General features: G+C 25.9%; 2 protein-coding genes across 5 annotated transcripts; both read left to right on the forward strand.

Moving 5' to 3' along the window:
- Window positions 1–1,248: 1,248 nt before the first annotated feature.
- On the forward strand, window positions 1,249–19,117 carry LOC132922569 (uncharacterized). 3 transcript variants are annotated; one of them, XM_060986144.1, is made up of 12 exons: window positions 1,371–1,581; window positions 1,644–1,757; window positions 7,850–7,974; window positions 10,163–10,321; window positions 10,413–10,529; window positions 10,806–10,991; window positions 11,737–11,913; window positions 12,289–12,474; window positions 13,627–13,806; window positions 14,739–14,927; window positions 15,712–15,894; window positions 16,810–19,116. In XM_060986144.1, the coding sequence occupies exons 2-12, from the start codon at window positions 1,704–1,706 to the stop codon at window positions 16,946–16,948; spliced, it is 1,695 nt and encodes a 564-aa protein (XP_060842127.1). In that variant the 5' UTR covers window positions 1,371–1,581; window positions 1,644–1,703; the 3' UTR covers window positions 16,949–19,116. The 3 variants fall into 3 exon arrangements, with proteins under 3 accessions (XP_060842129.1, XP_060842127.1, XP_060842130.1); XM_060986146.1 differs by lacking the exon at window positions 7,850–7,974 and having other exon boundaries at window positions 1,249–1,581; window positions 10,803–10,991; window positions 16,810–19,117; XM_060986147.1 differs by lacking the exons at window positions 10,806–10,991; window positions 11,737–11,913; window positions 12,289–12,474 and having other exon boundaries at window positions 1,401–1,581; window positions 16,810–19,114.
- Window positions 4,764–7,273, forward strand: LOC132922570 (uncharacterized). 2 transcript variants are annotated; one of them, XM_060986149.1, is made up of 3 exons: window positions 5,030–5,149; window positions 5,221–5,939; window positions 5,997–7,272. In XM_060986149.1, exons 2-3 carry the CDS (start codon window positions 5,276–5,278, stop codon window positions 6,125–6,127), a joined length of 795 nt encoding a protein of 264 aa, XP_060842132.1. In that variant the 5' UTR covers window positions 5,030–5,149; window positions 5,221–5,275; the 3' UTR covers window positions 6,128–7,272. The 2 variants fall into 2 exon arrangements, with proteins under 2 accessions (XP_060842131.1, XP_060842132.1); XM_060986148.1 differs by having other exon boundaries at window positions 4,764–5,939; window positions 5,997–7,273.
- Window positions 19,118–20,049: the final 932 nt, after the last annotated feature.

The raw sequence follows: 20,049 nt of genomic DNA on the forward strand, positions 1-20,049 counted from the left end.
TGGCGGAGTATACACTAAAAAAAGGTAGGGTACTTGTAGTGGAGTTAACATGCACCCAGATAGACAGACAGACATACAGTATACTGTTAAACTTCAATTAACCGTCTGCAACGGGATCAAAAGATGCAGCGTTTACTAGTTGGGTCCGGAAGACCCTTATTTAACCTAGTTAGGTCCCAGTGTTTTTCAGGTACAAAACGAATTGGGTCCGGGATATTTTAGGGTACTACACTAGTTGGGTCCGTGCGAAAAAAACATTTCTCTTCTCATTTTTACAGACCTAGGACTGTCAGTGATCTATAAATTAGAACCCAGGTATGATTAAAAATATTTTTTTGCGGTTTTATATATTTTTTTTTTGAAGTTTAGTAAAAATGTTAAAATGGTAATATTAGTAGCCAGTAGGTATATAGTGTAAAATTTAAAAAAATATCAGTAGGTATATTATAGTAAACAATGTTAAAATGTTAATATTAGTAGGTATATAATGTAAAATTTAAAAAAATATCATTAGGTATATATAGTAAACTATGTTAAAATGTTAATATTAGTAGGTATTATATAGTGTAAAATTTTAAAAAATATGACTAGGTATATATATATAAAATGTTAAAAAACATCAGTAAACAAAATATTATACAATTATTCACGTGGTTGGTAAAAATTTAAACGAAAGGGCTTTTACAAGTTTTCTTAGCTTGCCATCCTAGGCCAACCGCCTTACGTAGGAGCCTGGTGGTACAGTTTTTATAATGGGACCCAATTAGTGTGTTACCGTTTTTATAGTCGGACCCAATTAGTATGTTACCGTTTTTATAGACGGACCCAATTGTTTATCTTTATCATAAATGTTATCTCGGACCCAACTCGGATACGTCCAAAAGATGTGACAGATAGAGAAAAAAAAATTCATTTTTTTAATATTATTTATGATTATTATATATTAACTTAAATATTATAAGTTTTAGTTTACATGATGCTTTAATTTTTTCTACTAAACATTCTTTGTCATGATTTTTTTTTTCTAGAATTATATGCTGATCAATCGAATTTTTCATCATTATAATTTATAACTAATAATTATTGTAATATACAGAGTTTATCTTTTGCCGTTGTACGCGGAGTTTTTTTTAATGATTATATCAATCGATCACATACAATTTTAAAATAAAGAATCACTTTTTTTTTAATCCATGTTATCGTTCATTAATCTTTAAAAAAATCGCAAACGACATAGTGATACTGCATAATATTAAAACACTAATCAGTAAGTATATACAGTACACAGTACACACGTATTTGCAAAATCATTTCCATCAACAGCGTAATATTTTTACTATAAACTTAGAAAAAAACATGATGCCATATGGCAACACTGGGTCTGACAGGAAATTGACAACCGATTTGAGAGTCTTCCATGTCCATGTTATAGTATTCTCCTAAATGGGTGTTCAGTCAAGTGCATTCAGTCCTCATCGTTTTTGGCGTTTGAGTTGGCGGCAGAGGTGGTGAAGATAGCGGTGGCGGTGGAGCCGCAAGACTGTTGACGGGCTAGAAAAGATGAAGATGAAGTTAATCTAGGTAATCGTTATTTTTCGTTTAAATATTCAATTTTGCTAAAATTAATTTATTAATGTTAATAGTTCAACAGTGACTGTTTTAAAAAATTAACAATTTTTATCACTACTGATCGAATTATAAAAATGTCGAATTCATTAAAAAGATCTCAGGAGGACAAGGATTTTTCTGATGTTACGGTAAGGCAAAACATCCTTGCTAATCAAGTAGATGTGCTTGTTTTAAAAATAATATGCTATGTAACAGTCTATATCATAATCAATCGTCATGTAAACATAAATAATAAGGAAGCAAAATGTATAGGTATAGTTCATTAATTATTGTTTAATTCAATAAATTAATAATTTTGTTAATAAAACAATATACGTAACGTAAGTAGTTTATTATAGTTAATTTCATGAGTATTTTATAATTCTTTATAAGTAACACTGTTGTTATTTATTTTTTAGAACAATATAGAAAATTATACCTAGTTTTATTCCAATGATATCTTGTTTTGTAATAATTACACAAAGTACACAATATAGGTATGGTCCATTTCATGAAATGGATGTCCATATAATGTATTTTCGTCAAAATTCACTATCTGGATATCCAGTTCATGAAATGAGTGATTTCACTATGTGGATGTGACATATACATAGTTAACAAAATCACAGGTTAAATAAAGTAAAAATGATAAAATAGTCCTATTGACTACCGGCGGACTCCTTTATTATATTATATAATAATAAAATATTATTAATATATGTATCATAAATATGAATACATTAAATCGGTGATTTGCATTTCTATTAATAGAATTAATTTAAATTAATTAAGACGCAAAACTATTAAAAAAGAGCATTAAAAAATATTGTTTATTGTTTTCGAATTTAAATTATACACCACAGGATTTTCGGAAGTTATAAAGTAATTTTGAAACTGAATTATTTTCAGGCTATTCTTAGTATTCTAGAGTTACAAGTAAATTTTTTTTTTATATTTAAATATAAAGTTCAAAATACATCGAGATATATTATAGAATATATTTTGTGTTATTTAATATAGAATGAAATGATGAAAAAAGTTATGTTTGATGTTGGAGAACTCAAGAGGAGTAAATTAGATCAATCAGAGTTTCTAGAATTTAGAAAGGCGGTAACATCAACGCTTGGTGAAATTATGGAATGCATGTTATATATATTATAAATTATTTTAAAATTTATTATTATTATTTTGAGAATTATAAAAAAAAAATAAATAATCAAAATAGTTTTTACATTATCTAGTTTTACGAATTTAAGCATTATATTTTAATAATAATTATTAATATATAACCTATACACCTACTTGAAAATCAAATTAAATAAAACACGTGATTAATCATTTTATGAGCGAATTAAAAATACACAAGTTTTACTCCGAGAGCGTATAATAGTATAAAAAATATCGAAAAAAATTGTTTAGTTACAATTACATTATATGATATAGATATAGATCAATCATGATTATCAATTAGGTACTATAGCCACTGTAGGTATAGCTAGGTTTTAATTGTCAAGTCAATACAAGAATTTACAATTATTAATCGTAAATCATATTTAATAAAAACTGAAACACTGAGTAAGGTAAAACTATTTTTTTTAATGTTTTTATATTACGTTGTTGAGTAAAAATAAAAACATTAGATAAAATTATACTATATATTATAATAAAATAGATTAAAATATATTTAATTATATATCAAATAAAGTCAAAACAAGGTAATAAGTACTACATTTATTTAGTTTATAATCACGTTGAACCATACAAATATTTTGATAATAAAACATATTTCTGTTAGGTATAGATATGTTATAGTTAAAAATTTAAATAGTTGTGTCAAAATAGCCCGCTATCTCTATTTATCAATAGCACTTGCGGTATACGAGCACTGGGATCCCAAAAGTTTTTCGATCCTTTCCTACTATATAGGTACAAAAATAATATATAATAGATATATTATAGAATATATTTTGTGTTATTTAATATAGAATGAAATGATGAAAAAAGTTCTGTTTGATGTTCAACAATTGTAGAGAAATAAAGTAGATCATTCCGAATATTTAGAGTTTAGAAAGGTGGTATCATCTATTATCTTCTTCAGTTTTACTAATAGTTTGGTAAAAACATAACTAACCCTTAATGTATAATTATTAATTTGATACGTAAACTAAACTAAATCAAATCGAAAATTGTGTAATGATGACCATTGAAATGCCATATAATTTAACGTTATTTTAAAGTTTAAACCATCAAATTTAGAATGAAAAAGATAAAAAACATTTCAAAACCAAAGGAGACAAAAAGAGTCAAAAACTGATTTTCCTATGCGTATGGTAAAGGAAAATACGGAGGATGGATCTATAGATTTTGGCCGCTTAAGGAATTATCAAAAAAGGTATAAAAACAATATAACACATAATAATAACATATTTCATAAAATAAATTTACAATTTCGCCAAAAAAAGTTCATAGTTTTCATTCTACCTAGACAGTTGCAAATTAGCTACTGGCTAAAAACTGTCTAGTACCTAGTACCTTTTCTGATTTCTGATTTTCTGAGTATATGTAATATTTACTGGACGTTTCAGAGTCTAGAATGGTATGGACATCATGTAGCGTGCAAAAAAAATGTCCAGGAAAGTCACCCGTCGAAATTTGTTTTGCTATTAGAATAATATGGGTCTAGGCCAAAATAGCGAAACAATTAACCGCTAATGTAAAAATCGCGAATTGATAATAGCGAAAATAAAAATAGCGAATTTAATTAAATGCGATTATACATAATAGCGAAACTGCAGATTTTTATAATTTCTTTTTCAAATACTATAAAACATATAAAACTAAAACTTAAATACTTGATAAAACTTATTTTTACCTGTAATTTCTGGCGCAATTAATATATACCCACTACCCAGTAACCACGGACGTATCGGGTTATCGTCAATGTGCTATCTTAGTTACTATTATGACTATTTTAATATTGGAAATATACCGAGATAAGATTGTCAATCATATTATATTTGAGCTGACACAATTTAATACAGTTGTAGTTCGACAGTGCGTAAATGTAGTGTAGTTTGTATTATTTAACTTAATATTTTTGTTCGTTAAAAAAAAGTGTGCAGTGAAAAAATATATTAATATTATTTTCAATGGAATTTGTAAAAAGTAATAAAAATAAGAATTTATTATTGTATGGTGGCTTTTTGCATCGTGAAGATAGAAAACAAAATAACACAATATATTGGCGTTGCGTAGAAAGTTCATGTAAAGGTAGAATAATTACGATAAACGTAGAAATAAAAGTCAACCTAAGGAAAACTCACATAATCATGTTCCCGATCCATGTAAAATCCAATGCAAAATGGCTGTGAATAAGATAAAAGAAGCGGCTGTTCATACACAAAATACTCCACATGATATAATCAGTACTGTTCAAATAGTACCTGGAGTAGCCGGTGCAATTCCTTCAGTTCATCATTTAAAACACACTATACGAAGAGTTCGGACACGTAACCAATGCGCACCACCTATTCCGAAAACAGTGAGTGACCTTAAAATTGCTGATGAGTATACTAAAACAATAAAAGGAGAACAATTTTTAATATTTTACAGTGGAGCATCACAAGATCGAATTTTAATATTTTCGACCGAAAATAATTTAAAATTAATGGATCAATCAACTAACTGGTTAGTCGATGGGACTTTTAAAACGGTACCTTCACTTTTTTATCAGTTATTCACTATTCATGTACTTATTCAACAAGGTGACCAAACAGTTAGTCCTACCATTTATGCATTATTAACCGATAAATCTCAATCAACATATACACGTTTTCTTAAATATTTATTAGAAATAAAACCATCTTTAAATCCTACATCGGTAATAATGGACTTTGAACATGCCTCAATCAATGCATTCAAAATTGTTTTTCCACACGCTGAACAACAAGGTTGTTTTTTTCATTTTTCTAAATGTATGTGGCGACAAATTCAAAATGTTGGTCTAGTCGAAAATTATATTAATAATGCTAACTTTGCTCTTCATATTCGTATGTTAGCTGCTTTGGCCTATGTTCCACCAGATAACGTTATTAATGCATACGAAGAAATTTTAGAAACACAATTTTATGTTGAAAATGAAGACCTGGTAATGCCATTCTTGGATTATTTCGAGGATAACTGGGTAGGAAAAATAACAGGAAGACGAAAAACTCGACGACAACCAAGACATCCTATTGATATTTGGAATTGTCACTATTCAGCCAAAAATGGTCTTCCAACAACAAACAACGCTGTTGAAGGATGGCACAGAGGATTTACATCTGTTATTGGTTCGTATTATTTTATTAACAATTAGTATCTTTAGTAATAGAATACATATTCTTTAGGAGCAAGCCACCCTAATATATGGAAATTCATGGATGGAATTAAGAAAGTTCAAAACATAGAAGAATTAAAACGAGAGCAGTATAATGCTGGAGAACAACCACAGAAAAAAAAAAAAGTACAAGGACTGTAATAAAAGAATTCATGCATTAGTTACAAATTATAATACTAATGAGAATAAGAACTTCATAAAAGGTATAGCATATAATTTGTCACTGAATGCCTAGATATAATTATAATTAAGTTGAATATAATTATTTTATTTAAAATTATTATTATTACTACTATAAGTACTTATTATTAGAACTTAACGATATTATAATTATAATGAATGTAATTTAATCTCATTTATAAACTATTTTTATCCATTTTTTATTGTAATAAATATGTTTGATTTTCGCTATTATGTATTTTCGCTTTTTTTTATAATTCGCTATTTTTATTTTCGCTATTATCAATTCGCGATTTTTACATTCGCGGTAATTGTTTCGCTATTTTGGCCGGATACCGAATAATATACGTGTCAGATTAGAGTATTTATTGCAAAAAAAATCTTCTTAATACATAATATATTATTTAATAATAATCTTAATATGAACAACTATAAAATATGTATTGCTTGCTCAACTTTAGTCAATATTGACACACTAGTACACTACTGTAGACCTTTGTGAATAGGTTTAGGTGTTTAATTTACTTAAAACTAATCGGAATATATTGAAAATGTTATCGTTTCTGGTCACAAAAATAAATAAATAAGCAAATAATAACATTCACCATAGTGACGAACAGTTTAAAGTCACAATAAATAACATATTTTGTAATAGTATATAAATAACATAGGTAATTTTTATTTTTCGCTTAACAAAATTTAACAAATAACAATTTTTATTTATAAAAATGTCGAATTTATTCAAAACATCCTATTTAAGGCAAAACATCCTTGCTAATCAAGTAAGTGTGCTTGTTTTAAAAATAATGTGCTATGTAACAGTATATGTCATAATCAATCGTCATGTAAAAATAAATAATAAGGAAGAAAAATGTATAGGTATAGTTCATTAATTATTGTTTAATTCAATAAATTAATAATTTTGTTAATAAAACAATATACGAAATGTAAGTAGTTTATTATAGTTAATTTCATGAGTGTTTTATAATTCTTTATAAGTAACACTGTTGTTATAGTTTATTAAAAATATAATGTAATATAATATAATTTATTGTCTATAATCATTGTTGTATTTTTTTTTTAGAACAATATAGAAAATAATACCTAGTTTTATTCCAATGATATCTTGTTTTGTAATAATTACACAAAGTACACAATATAGGTATGGTCCATTTCATGAAATGGATGTCCATATAATGTATTTTCGTCAAAATTCACTATCTGGATATCCAGTTCATGAAATGAGTGATTTCACTATGTGGATGTGACATATACATAGTTAACAAAATCACAGGTTAAATAAAGTAAAAATGATAAAATAGTCCTATTGACTACCGGCGGATTCCTTTATTATATTATATAATAATAAAATATTATTAATATATGTATCATAAATATGAATACATTAAATCGGTGATTTGCATTTCTATTAATAGAATTAATTTAAATTAATTAAGACGCAAAACTATTAAAAAAGAGCATTAAAAAATATTGTTTATTGTTTTCGAATTTAAATTATACACCACAGGATTTTCGGAAGTTATAAAGTAATTTTGAAACTGAATTATTTTCAAGCTATTCTTAGTATTCTAGAGTTACAAGTAAATTTTTTTTATATTTAAATATAAAGTTCAAAATACATCGAGATATATTATAGAATATATTTTGTGTTATTTAATATAGAATGAAATGATGAAAAAAGTAATGTTTGATGTCGGAGAACTCAAGAGGAGTAAACTAGATTGTTCAGAGTTTTTAGAATTCAGAAAGGCGGTAACATCGACGCTTGGTGAAATAATGGGATACATGTAATATATATTATAAATTATTTTAAAATTTATTATTATTATTTAGAGAATTAAAAAAAAAAATAAATAATCAGAATACTGAATAGTTTATACATTATCAAGTTTTACGAATTTAAGCATTATATTTTAATAATAATTATTAATATATTACCTATACACCTACTTGAAAATCAAATTAAATAAAACACGTGATTAATCATTTTATGAGCGAATTAAAAATACACAAGTTTTACTCCGAGAGCGTATAATAGTATAAAAAATATCGAAAAAAATTGTTTAGTTACAATTACATTATATGTTATAGATATAGATCAATCATGATTATCAATTAGGTACTATAGCCACTGTAGGTATAGCTAGGTTTTAATTGTCAAGTCAATACAAGAATTTACAATTATTAATCGTAAATCATATTTAATAAAAACTGAAACACTGAGTAAGGTAAAACTATTTTTTTTAATGTTTTTATATTACGTTGTTGAGTAAAAATAAAAACATTAGATAAAATTATACTATATATTATAATAAAATAGATTAAAATATATTTAATTATATATCAAATAAAGTCAAAATAAGGTAATAAGTACCACATTTATTTAGTTTATAGTCACGTTGAACCATACAAATATTTTGATAATAAAACATATTTCTGTTAGGTATAGATATGTTATAGTTAAAAATTTAAATAGTTGTGTCAAAATAGCCCGCTATCTCTATTTATCAATAGCACTTGCGGTATACGAGCACTGGGATCCCAAAAGTTTTTCAATCCTTTCCTACTATATAGGTACAAAAATAAAATATAAAATACTTATCCATGTTATGCACGAATTTATTTTGGTAGGGAATGTTCATTTTCTGAACTTAAACATATAAAACTCGCATGCGGTATTCTTTAGCACAAGAAAAATTGGACCATTGTTATCACTGGATATCAATCACAACTATTAGAAAAAATTTAAAGATTACAACAATTACTCTATATAGTAGGATTGAAATTAAATCTGGCCAGCAAACCTATTTCGGAAGTGGAACGACAATTTAGTGTGAATTCGTTGACTGTGTTAATGTATAATGTATATTTTTAAACGGTCTTATTGACTGTTCAAATATATAATATATTATAAATTATCTCATTTAATGTACCACAATTCATTTCTGTAAATTTATACTTTTTAAATGGAAACACAATTACAAAATTTTACTCTAAGCAGCTCTGTATTTGTATATCGTATATTAAATTTCTATAGTGATTTAAAGGATTTTGATTTCTTTGAGAAATAACATATTATGAATTGGTTGGCAAGAACTTGATTAAATCTATATTATTATATAATTACCATTTTAAACCTTTTTCGTTTACATAGAAATGTGTAGGATAAACATTGTTATGAACTTATGAATAATGATCATATGAATTAAATATTAAATTAATTAGTAGAAACATAGGTACATTTGATTTTGCAGTCATCATTAAACATCATGAAATGTAGTTTTACTCACTTATATTTTTAAATAAAATAAAATGTTTTAAATCACGAATATTTTATTGTAAGAATATTCTATTGCATATAAAAACATTTGTGATGTATAGCTCTTTCACTTCCTATTTAAATGACAATTTCTATTACAGTTTAAAATATTCAGTACAATCTATATACCTATATGACGTTAGGATTCAATGAAAATTGAATCCTGTTAATATAATTTTTAATTATTATTTATTATACTTATTAGGCATCTAGGTTATTACTTATTACAATATATTGTCGGCACAATGGTATGAAATTATAATTTTACGAATAATATCTGAACACCGTAAAATTTAAATGTTCAATAAAAAAAGCCTAATAAATGATATATTTAGCTGTATCTTTATTTTAAGTTGCTTTTTACCTTTGTCGATTTTTCTAATATATAATTTTATAATACATAGGGACATCTGTACATAAATATTACATAGGTTCATCTGTATATAAATATTACATACTTTTTATTTTTATTTATATATAACGATATAACAACATAAGGCATTAGTTGTCTCTTACAGTATTACATTAAGAACTTGACAAAAATCTATCTAAAGATTTATAATTTGATACAAAAACTAAAATAAATCAAATCGTGCAATAATGGTTTTTAAAATATTATATAATTTATATTAATTATAAAATGTTCAATTTACCAGCAAAACGAAACGAAAAAAAAGTGTAAAACCTGACACGATGCAAATAAGAAACACACCAGCTAGTTTAATGACAAATAGTGTCTCTGTGGCGAAGGTGAAGACAAACACTAAGAAGGAAAATATAGAGCACCTATTAGAAAGGTCAAAACTTCTGAATAGGTATAAATACAGTTTAACTTACAGTATTAATATAAATTACATAATAACATCGTGTTTCGCTGTTTATCCTTCTTTTCGTATTAACTTATAGTTATAGTCCGTTTTTTTTTAAAAAAAAACATCCCACGAGTTCAACAAAGTTTCATTCTTCTGGCCTGCCAACCAAAACCTCAAGCCATCGAAAAGGAGCGCCTCCAGCCCATATTCGGTAACAAACTTAATTATTACAACCTAATTATCGTCACGGTTATACCAAAATAGTACGGCCGGCCGTCGGGCAGCTCCAGTCCCACGCGGTCAGCCTTATCTGGCTTCTTCGTTATCTAGCGGCAAAACGTACCGTTGTCGTACACCATGCCAGATAATCAACAACCTAAAACCGTCCCACCATTAATAATACAAACTAAAATAAATCAAAATGTGCAATAATGGTTTTTAAAATTCTATATAATTTATATTAATTATAAAATGTTCAATTTACCAGCAAAACGAAACAAGTGAAACCAGCAATAATAGATATCAACATGTCAGATGTAAAAGCTTACACGATGCAAATAAGAAATACACCAGCTAGTTTAATGACAAATAATGTCTCTGTTCCGAAGGCGGAGACACACTCTAAAAAGGAAAAAATAAAACATCTATCAGAAGAGATACATTTTCAGAATAAGTATAAATACATCACAACATTCATAACTTACAATATTAAAATATACAAAATATTTTTGCAGTTTCTCCTACTCACAGTTACACAATAATTCTTATAAATTATAATATAAACAAGAAAATTCACTTTGTTCTCTTAGTCTTTTAATTTTTTCCCACACATGACATTTACATAAATATTAAATATTTTTAATTGTTTTTTATAGGTATATAATGATATAGAAAAATTTTAAAAACTTAATATATTGTTTCCTACAATATTACCCTTGAACTTTGTAGAGTGAAAAATAATAAACGACATAAGCATATCTATGCGGTGTAGGTATACATAAGTAATCAAATTTCTCAATTCGGGCGGCGCAACAAGTAGTTTTATAAAGTTTTCTTTTTGTTTTCATGGTCTCTTCGCGAGTCAAATATAAAACAATGAAAAACATCGTTGTTTTATTTTTATCATTCTGTAGTGTTTTTTTTTTTAATTTCAATCATTGTTGTTATAAGAAAACACAAAAATTAATATCATTAGCTCGGTATCTATAGCTAAAAAATGAAAGTTGAAAACATTTATATGATGAAACAAATTGCATTTAATTTGGCGTATAACATTGTAAATAAATAGGTACTTAATACGACTAACATAATATTTTGTATTAATAAAATATATATTATTTGATATGAAAACTAAAACTAATGATGAATTTTAAAATGCCATATTATTATTTGTTGTCATTATAAACCGCTTAATTTAGTAGCAAAACGAGACAAGACGAGCCGAAACATACGAAAACGAACGTGCAAAGTGTGAAACATGCCACAAAGTCAATAAAACACACACGAGTTAGTTTAACCACTAATAATGTTTCTGAAACAGCGAAGAAACCAAAAACAACGAAAAACTACATTGCGTTAAATAAATTTCGGATTTGGTATAATTACATCATAACTTATTACAATATTAATACAATTTTATAATAAAATACATTTATAGTTAATCTATAAAAATAGTTGTATTAAATACACGATAATTTAAAAAGTATGAGGCGTGTTCATCTACATACCTCATATTTTATTCTAACGTATATTCATATAAATATTACATATAATTAGATTAGATATTATAGCAACATACCAACAAATTATCATAAATTCCGTATATTGTCTCATTATGTCCTACTAATATAGTTTCGCAAAAACTTAATAAACCTAAAATATTTGATAAAAAAATTGAAATAAATGGAATCGTGTAATGATGATTTTAAAACTCTATACAACTTATCTACATTATAAACCATTCAATTTAGCAGTGGAATGACACAAACCAAGCCGAAACAAACGAATACAGACGATCAAAATGCAAAACTTACGGCGATAACAAAAAAAAACGCAACAACTAATATTACACAAAATAATTTTGATGTTACATCGGCAGAGAAAAATACCCCAATAAAAAACATAATATTTAACGAAATGAAAGAATCTTTGAATAGGTATTTATATATAAATATAACATAATTCATTTCATAATACACATTTATGTTTTCTCCATCATATCGCTTATACAATATACAAGAACATTCACAAATCATGGTCACCTAGTGGCCCATTTTTACCACGAATATTTATATATATATATATAAATATGTATATATTTTTAATTTTAGTAAAAACTTGTAAATACATAATAAACAACATACTAGTTTAATAAAAACTTAACTAACCCTATAATTATTAATTTGATACGAAAACTAAACTAAAACAATAAACACATAATAATATAATAGTATATTTCATAAAATACATTTACAATTTCGTCAGCATGATACTATTGCATTGTATTCAATATAAGATTAAGTTAAATTAGGGGCGTCATTTCAATATTTGCTGGGGTAAGGCATAATAACGTCTGGCCCTATAACTATAAAACTTTTAAGTACATATAAAAAAAAGAATCTAGGTATTATTCTGATTTTAATGATTTTTTATTTATGAAAGTATTGTATTGTTCGTTAGTAAGGTCATCATTTGAATATGGTACGGTATTATGGAATACTAATTAATTAGATTTAATTATAAATTATAATAAAAGATCCAGAAAATTGTTTTACATTTTTATGTTTATAAAACGATATATCCTTATCATAATATTAATGAGAATGTTAACTTTATGGGTTTAAAGTATAACTAAAAACTAGATGATCAGTATTTTATGTCACTTTTGTGTATAAAATCTTGAGCGATAACCGTTTGCGTACATAATACATGTGATTCATTTGTGAAATTTATTTTCGACTTTCTAGAATTTTTACAAAAAATTAGCCTTAAAGACTAAAGTACTATCTTTTAATTCCAGAATTAATCTACTTTTTGCTATACTTCATTCTAAAAATAATTACTTTCCAAATAGTCTGGTTTGTCACTTATTAGTATGTAGTTTAATATATTAATTATAGGTAAGTCATAATTTTGATTTTCTTTTCGATTCCTGTTTTAAGCTAAAATCCGTTTTTTTTAAATTTAAATTTAACGACAATGTTATTTTTCACTTACTGTACTCAAAACCTTTGGGGTGTTTTTATATAAATTTATTTATTAAATAAAAATTTAATAATATTATTATAATTATAAATCATCCAATTTAGCTATGAAATGACACAAACCAAGCACAGACAAACGAATATAGACGATAAAACTGCGAAACCAGCTTTGATGTCAATAAAAAATGCAGCTACAAATAGTATTTCTGTGCCATTGGAGAAACCAAAACCAACGAAAGACAATTTAGTACAAGTATTTGCCGGGTTAAAAAAACTTTATGACAGGTATAAATTCTATAAATACATTATAACCTTCAATAACATACTTTTATAAAATATTTTTTTGGTTCTTAATCACAATGATTCTGTTTAATATAAGAAAATTCACAATCTATATTCACTTCATTATTTCTTACATGATATTATTCATATACATTTTAAATATTTTTAAGTTTATTTATAAGTTGTATAAATTACTAGCACTTCATTGTCGATACAAGTTGCATCCATGAGAATTGGTTACCTAATGCTAATATTTAGCGTAACATGTGTGGATAAATAATATTTTTTGTTTTCTAATTAGGTATTTAGGCGTATAGATAATACTTTTGATTTATTATATTGACAATTTAATAATTTTCCTTTTATTTTTTTTTGTTAAGCAACCCAAATTTTATTTTTCCTTTTCAAACTTACAAAGGTTCAATAATGTAAACTAAAACTAACGAAAAGTTTTGTGTTGTTATACTACATCAACTATTCACTAAAATACTAGTTTATAATAATAACTAATAAATTGGTGACACACATGAAAATAAATATTTTAATGTGCGTATTTTCCGATAATTAAAAAAACTAAAAAACCGATTTTTCATAACTTATAAAATCAGAAATACATTTAAAACCTGATCCAAGATGTATTCTCGCATTTACAAAAAAAAAAAAAAAATCAATATAATCGGATGAATAGATTCAAAAAAAATGCATGACAAAAATTTCTATTTTCACATGTACATGATCTATAAATAGGTTATAAAATCATATTATGAACTTCATTATGTATAATTGCCTTCTTCAGTACTACCCATATATAGTTTCATAAAAATTTAACTAAACCTAAATTTTTGTTAGAAAAATTAAAATAAATCGAATCTTGTGATGATGACTTTGAAAATGCCATATAATTTTTTATAATTACAAAACTTTTAATTTACCAGTAAAAAAAAACGAGACCATTTGGTTCAAAATTATACGGATATTCCAATCGGGAAACCTGCCACGATGTTAATAAATCACAGATCAGCTTGTTTAACCACAAACAATAACTCTCTACCATTGGATAAACTAAAACCGAAGGAAGAAAACACAAAATACTTATTAGATGAGTTAAGAAAACAAACAAATTGGTAAAAATCTATAAATACGTTAAAACCTACAAATTAATAACATATTTTTATTCAATACATTCACGATTTTTCTATCCAATTGCTTGTAAATTCACAATTCAAGGTCCCTCATTCTCTTCATTTTTTCCTACACGTGATATTATTTACATTTTTTTCAATTATTTATATATTTACCAATTATGTACCGTGCCAGCCTCACTCTCCGTATTATCTGTTTTGAATCAGGGTACGTATCCAATTCCTAACTTTAAAATTACTTTAAAATAGAACTCGTAAACCAATTAACCACAAAACATTATAAAAAAAATTTACACTATAAATTGTAATAGACTTGTTCTAATCCTCTATAATTGCTGAACTTGCATCCAACTCGCTTCCTTGAAACTCCACACGCATCTTAAGAAAAAAGGTGTCGAGATTTATTAAATGATTTACTAAATTAATTTGCAAAAAAAAATGTCATCACTGGATGGCCTCTCTCCTCATTATGTATATCATTATTGTGTATTCTTTTCATTTTTTAATCGCCTTATTAGTTATTATGCTTTGTAGCATTAATTGTAAACATTCCTTTTAATATTATAAATTATAACATAACTTATGCACAATGTACTTCAACTTCATAATATATTGTCTCCTAAAGTCATATCGATAGTTTGACAAGAACTTATCTTAACTTTACTTTAATATTGTGATACGAAAGCTAAACAAAATTAAATCGTGTAATGATGACCTTTAATATGCCATATAATTAATAGTTATTATAAACCTTCTAATTTTGTAGTGAAACGGTTCAATACAAACCAACATATACGAATACGACAAGTGCACAATCGGACACTATATCAGTAAAACATACACCAGATACTTTAACAACAAATAATGATTCACTGCCAGTGGAGAAACTAAAAAACAAGAAGGAAAACATAGATGACATGTTAAAGAAGATAATAAATCTTAAGTACAGGTAAAAAATCAATATAATATTCAATATTAATAACATATTTTTATAAAATATTTTTGCGGTTTTTCCACCACAATGCTTCTAATAAATAAAAGGAAATTTTAATTCATGCTCCCCTAGTCACTAAATTGTTTTCAACGTATGATATTACATTGAAATCTTGATAAGTCGAAATTCAAATGCAATTTTTCGACTTATCAAGGGTTTTGACTCACTATGGTTTAGGAAAACATTTCGACTTAAATAATTTTTAAAACGTATCTACCTATGTATGAATATTATAGTTTTAATTACAATTTACAGTGTGTATTGTTTTTGTTATTATATAAAACTAATTACTAAACAATCATGATAAAAATGTGATAAAATAATTAATATTTTTTACATTTTATATACTACCGTACATGTGTAATCGATCGATCGTAACTGACAATACCGAATGTAGGTACCTAATGAAAATAAACTGAATGAATAATACAATAATAAATATAATACCGGGATTAGATTAAATTATCGGAACGCACAAGTAGATTAGACAAATGATTATAAGAATTATCTGTCATTAGCTGTCTATATTATTCAGAACTCAGAATGTTCGATTTATCAATAGTTTTTCTTTCGAGTAATCTAGGTTTTCGCAAGGGAATGGTATTTATTATGACTTATCAGGTTCCACTGTAAAAAAAAACTATATATATATTTTTGATTTTAGTTTATAAATTATAAGTTATAACATTTTATTATGATAATATGAACTTCATATTATATGGCCCCCTTCAGCCTTACCGATAATTTAACAAGAACTTAACCAAACCAAACCAATATAATTTGATGCGAAAACTTAACTACATTGAATCGTTTAATAATGACCATTAAAATTATATATAATTTATTTTCATTTTAAATTGTCCGATTTAGCATAATACAGTATGAATCGACACCACCGAAACCTACCATGAAGTCAACAAAACATGCACCAGCTCTTTTAACCACACAAAATGTACGAATGAAGAGACGGCCAAAATCAATGAGAGGAAAAATTTTCCGGTTAAGATAACTTCAGAATAGGTATAAATATAACACTATAAATATAGTTAAACACAATGAGTTTTTATTAGAAAAAATACATTAATTTTTAATATAAAAATGACTTTAACATAACTTTTAATTTGTCGTTATTATAAATAATCCAATTAAACATTTAGTACTTTGTTACTGAACCTTGTACACAGTTAATTTTGTTTTCAATCAGAGTTAAATGTTTGTTGAAATCATTTATAAGCACAATCATAAGCGATTTGAAACTTTTTTTTTCAGATCAGGTTGATTAGGTATTGATGAATTTCATAACGTATTAGTTCTTTTTGTCTTGTGTTTTATAATCGGTTTACCTGTAGATTGGATTATTTAAATTAGCGACAAATTAAATGGTAGTTAAAGGTAATTTTTATATTAAAAATTAATGTTTTTTTCCTATAAAAACTCATTATGTTTTACTATATTTCTAGTGTGATTAGTCCCAGTCAAATAAGACAAAAATCGACAAAATTCGGAACTAATTTCCCGAAAGCTGAATTTTGGTTTATAAATAGTTTATAAATATACTAAAAGTCCTGACATCTACTCCTTGTGCGTAGACCCGCACCCTTCTTATAAGAGTGGTGCACCCCTTTTACTGATTTCGCTTATATTTCGTCAGATGTTCAAGTTACAATAAAAATACCTATGAGCAAAATTAAAGACCATATAATTTACCATAGAATTATTAACTTACTTTTAATATACAAAGTGATTCTTTTATAATTGTTCATTCATTATTTCATAGTGTTGACTTTTTTCAATTTTTTTTTTTTCAAAATATTTAGTTTCATGCTTTTCTAAAACCATATAACATTTTTATTTTTTCACCTTTATTACTAATAGTGAGATCTTTATTTTAAATATAAGCTTCCATTTGAAATAAAATTTTGATAGTGGTTTCACTAAATCTAAGAGAGAAAAAATTTAAATGCTATATAGGTAGTTTTAGAAAAGTATAAAACTAAACATTTTGAAAAAAAAAATTGAAAGTCAACAGTTTTTGAAATAATAAGTGTACAGTGATAAAAGAATCAACCTGTATATATTTTGTGGTAAGTATTATATTATATTTAAAAAAAAGAAAAAAAAAATTAATTTTTTTTTTTTTATATTTTGTTTAAGTAAAAGCCGTCAGCATACGTTAAAACAACCAACGACAATTTATCATTGACAAAAGTTGAGCAGATATTATTACATTATAACGCGTTAAATTATTAATCTTAGTCAACAACTTGTTCAATTACATCGTCACCACCGATATAAATAGCATTATGACTTACAATAATTAAAATTGATGAAATAATTTAGCGTGTCATAACATAATATTATCTGCTCGTTAACTTTTGTCATAGGTTGTTTTAGCATATGATTGACGGTTTTTACTCGCAAACAGAATTAAAAAAAACATTTTTAATCTTTTTTTTTAAATATAATACTTACCACAACATATATATAATTGAAGTAAGTTTATTCAATGGTAAATTGTTTGGTCTTTAATTTTTGGGCATAAGTATTTTTATTGTAATTTGAACAGCTGATGAGTTATAAGCGAAAACAGTAAAAGGGGTGCGCACCTCTTTTAAGAGTGGTGGGGGCTACTCACAAGGCTATGTGTCAGGATGTTTAGTATGTTTATGAGTGAGGTATAAACTACTTATATACCAAAATTCAGCTTTCGGGAAATTATTTCTCAATTGTGTGCTAATTTTACTGGACTAGATCATTTTATTCAAAAACATATTATAGTTTTGTACAAATGTCATGCTTGGAGTAAAATAAAATTATGGTCACGATATGATGTTTGTTGAAATCATTTATAAGTGAAATCGTAAATGATTTGCTACTTCTTATAAAGATCAGATTGATATAAATAATTTTATTGATTATAATAATATTATTCGAAACTATAAAAATATAAAACTGTTTTCTTATATTATAATAAGCAATAGTATATATTTCAAAAATGTCTAAAAAACCATCGAAATATGCACTAAAAGAAGAAATATGCAAAAAAAAGCACTAAAAAAGTTCTTAAATCGTTATGTCAAGACAAATTTTGTGCTCGCTTAGCATATCATACAATCAACCAGAATAAATATGCAAATGCATACAAATATGCGCTCTGATTATAAATAATTGTAGGTAAATTCAAAATATCCTAATAATTTGTAAGCAACCAGAAAACTGAAATTTAAGAACAAAAGTTGTACTTTAGCTTGAACTTGCCTTCTGACTACGAAATCAAACGATAGTGGTCAGGCGGTTAATATTATTTATTAGTTTTTACTTTTTAGGATATATGCTATAAATTTTGCATAAACATTAAACATTCAAGCAAAGTTTTAAATTACTAATTACCTGTTACTCTCGTGTAGGAATTTACGGGGGCTGAACGTTTGGTCACATTGACCCAAAAGTCATCACGTTTGGGTACAAATAAACACAACGTTTGGGCACATAAAATAAAACGTATATTCGTTTTTACCTGGTAAATCAGAGAATGTTTGGGTATACTTCATCATATACTTTATCTCCAAACCAAATAATATCCAACTTATATTATTTTGATTATTCTATGATTATTATCGTAGTTATACTCGACTACGAATTTTGTTGGAAAAAAAGTAAATAATATAGATAAGTAAATAAATAAAATAAAATTAACCAAATATATTGACAAATATTTTAATATAATATGACAAAATAAAATAATTAAAATATTAATTATAACAAAAATAAAAATAAACGTTTTTGGGAGACTATTAAGCGCCAACCTCCTCGTGGTGTCTCCTGGGTAACGCTAATAATATAATAATAATAAAATTTAAAGTTAAAAAGTAAAAAAAGTGTACTTACATGTGGTATTATTTAAAAAATATTATTATCTGAAAAAAAGTGTACCTAAACGTGTGTTCCCAATCGTTCTCCAAAATCCTAGGTAAAAATGTCGTTTTGTATCCGTTTCGATTGCGTCAGATAGGTAAAATAGCCTTTTCTACCTTATTTATGTCCCGATTGCGTCCTATTGTATTATACATATGCATTAAATTACACTATTTTAATTTTATTTTAGTTATC

This window comes from Rhopalosiphum padi, chromosome 2 (genome assembly GCF_020882245.1).
Source record: "Rhopalosiphum padi isolate XX-2018 chromosome 2, ASM2088224v1, whole genome shotgun sequence".
In the NCBI taxonomy this organism is placed as follows: Eukaryota; Metazoa; Arthropoda; class Insecta; order Hemiptera; family Aphididae; genus Rhopalosiphum; species Rhopalosiphum padi.

What these genes read in the sequence shown, in the direction of transcription:
- LOC132922569 (XM_060986144.1), top strand. Translation starts at nt 1,704, where the DNA reads ATGTCGAATTCATTAAAAAGATCTCAGGAGGACAAGGATTTTTCTGAT. An exon ending in AGGATTTTTCTGATGTTACG is followed by an intron (nt 1,758 to 7,849) that starts GTAAGGCAAAAC and finishes TATTTAATATAG; the next exon opens with AATGAAATGATGAAAAAAGT. An exon ending in ATAATAAATCTTAAGTACAG is followed by an intron (nt 15,895 to 16,809) that starts GTAAAAAATCAA and finishes TGTCCGATTTAG; the next exon opens with CATAATACAGTATGAATCGA.
- LOC132922570 (XM_060986148.1), top strand. Translation starts at nt 4,970, where the DNA reads ATGGCTGTGAATAAGATAAAAGAAGCGGCTGTTCATACACAAAATACT. An exon ending in AGGATTTACATCTGTTATTG is followed by an intron (nt 5,940 to 5,996) that starts GTTCGTATTATT and finishes CATATTCTTTAG; the next exon opens with GAGCAAGCCACCCTAATATA.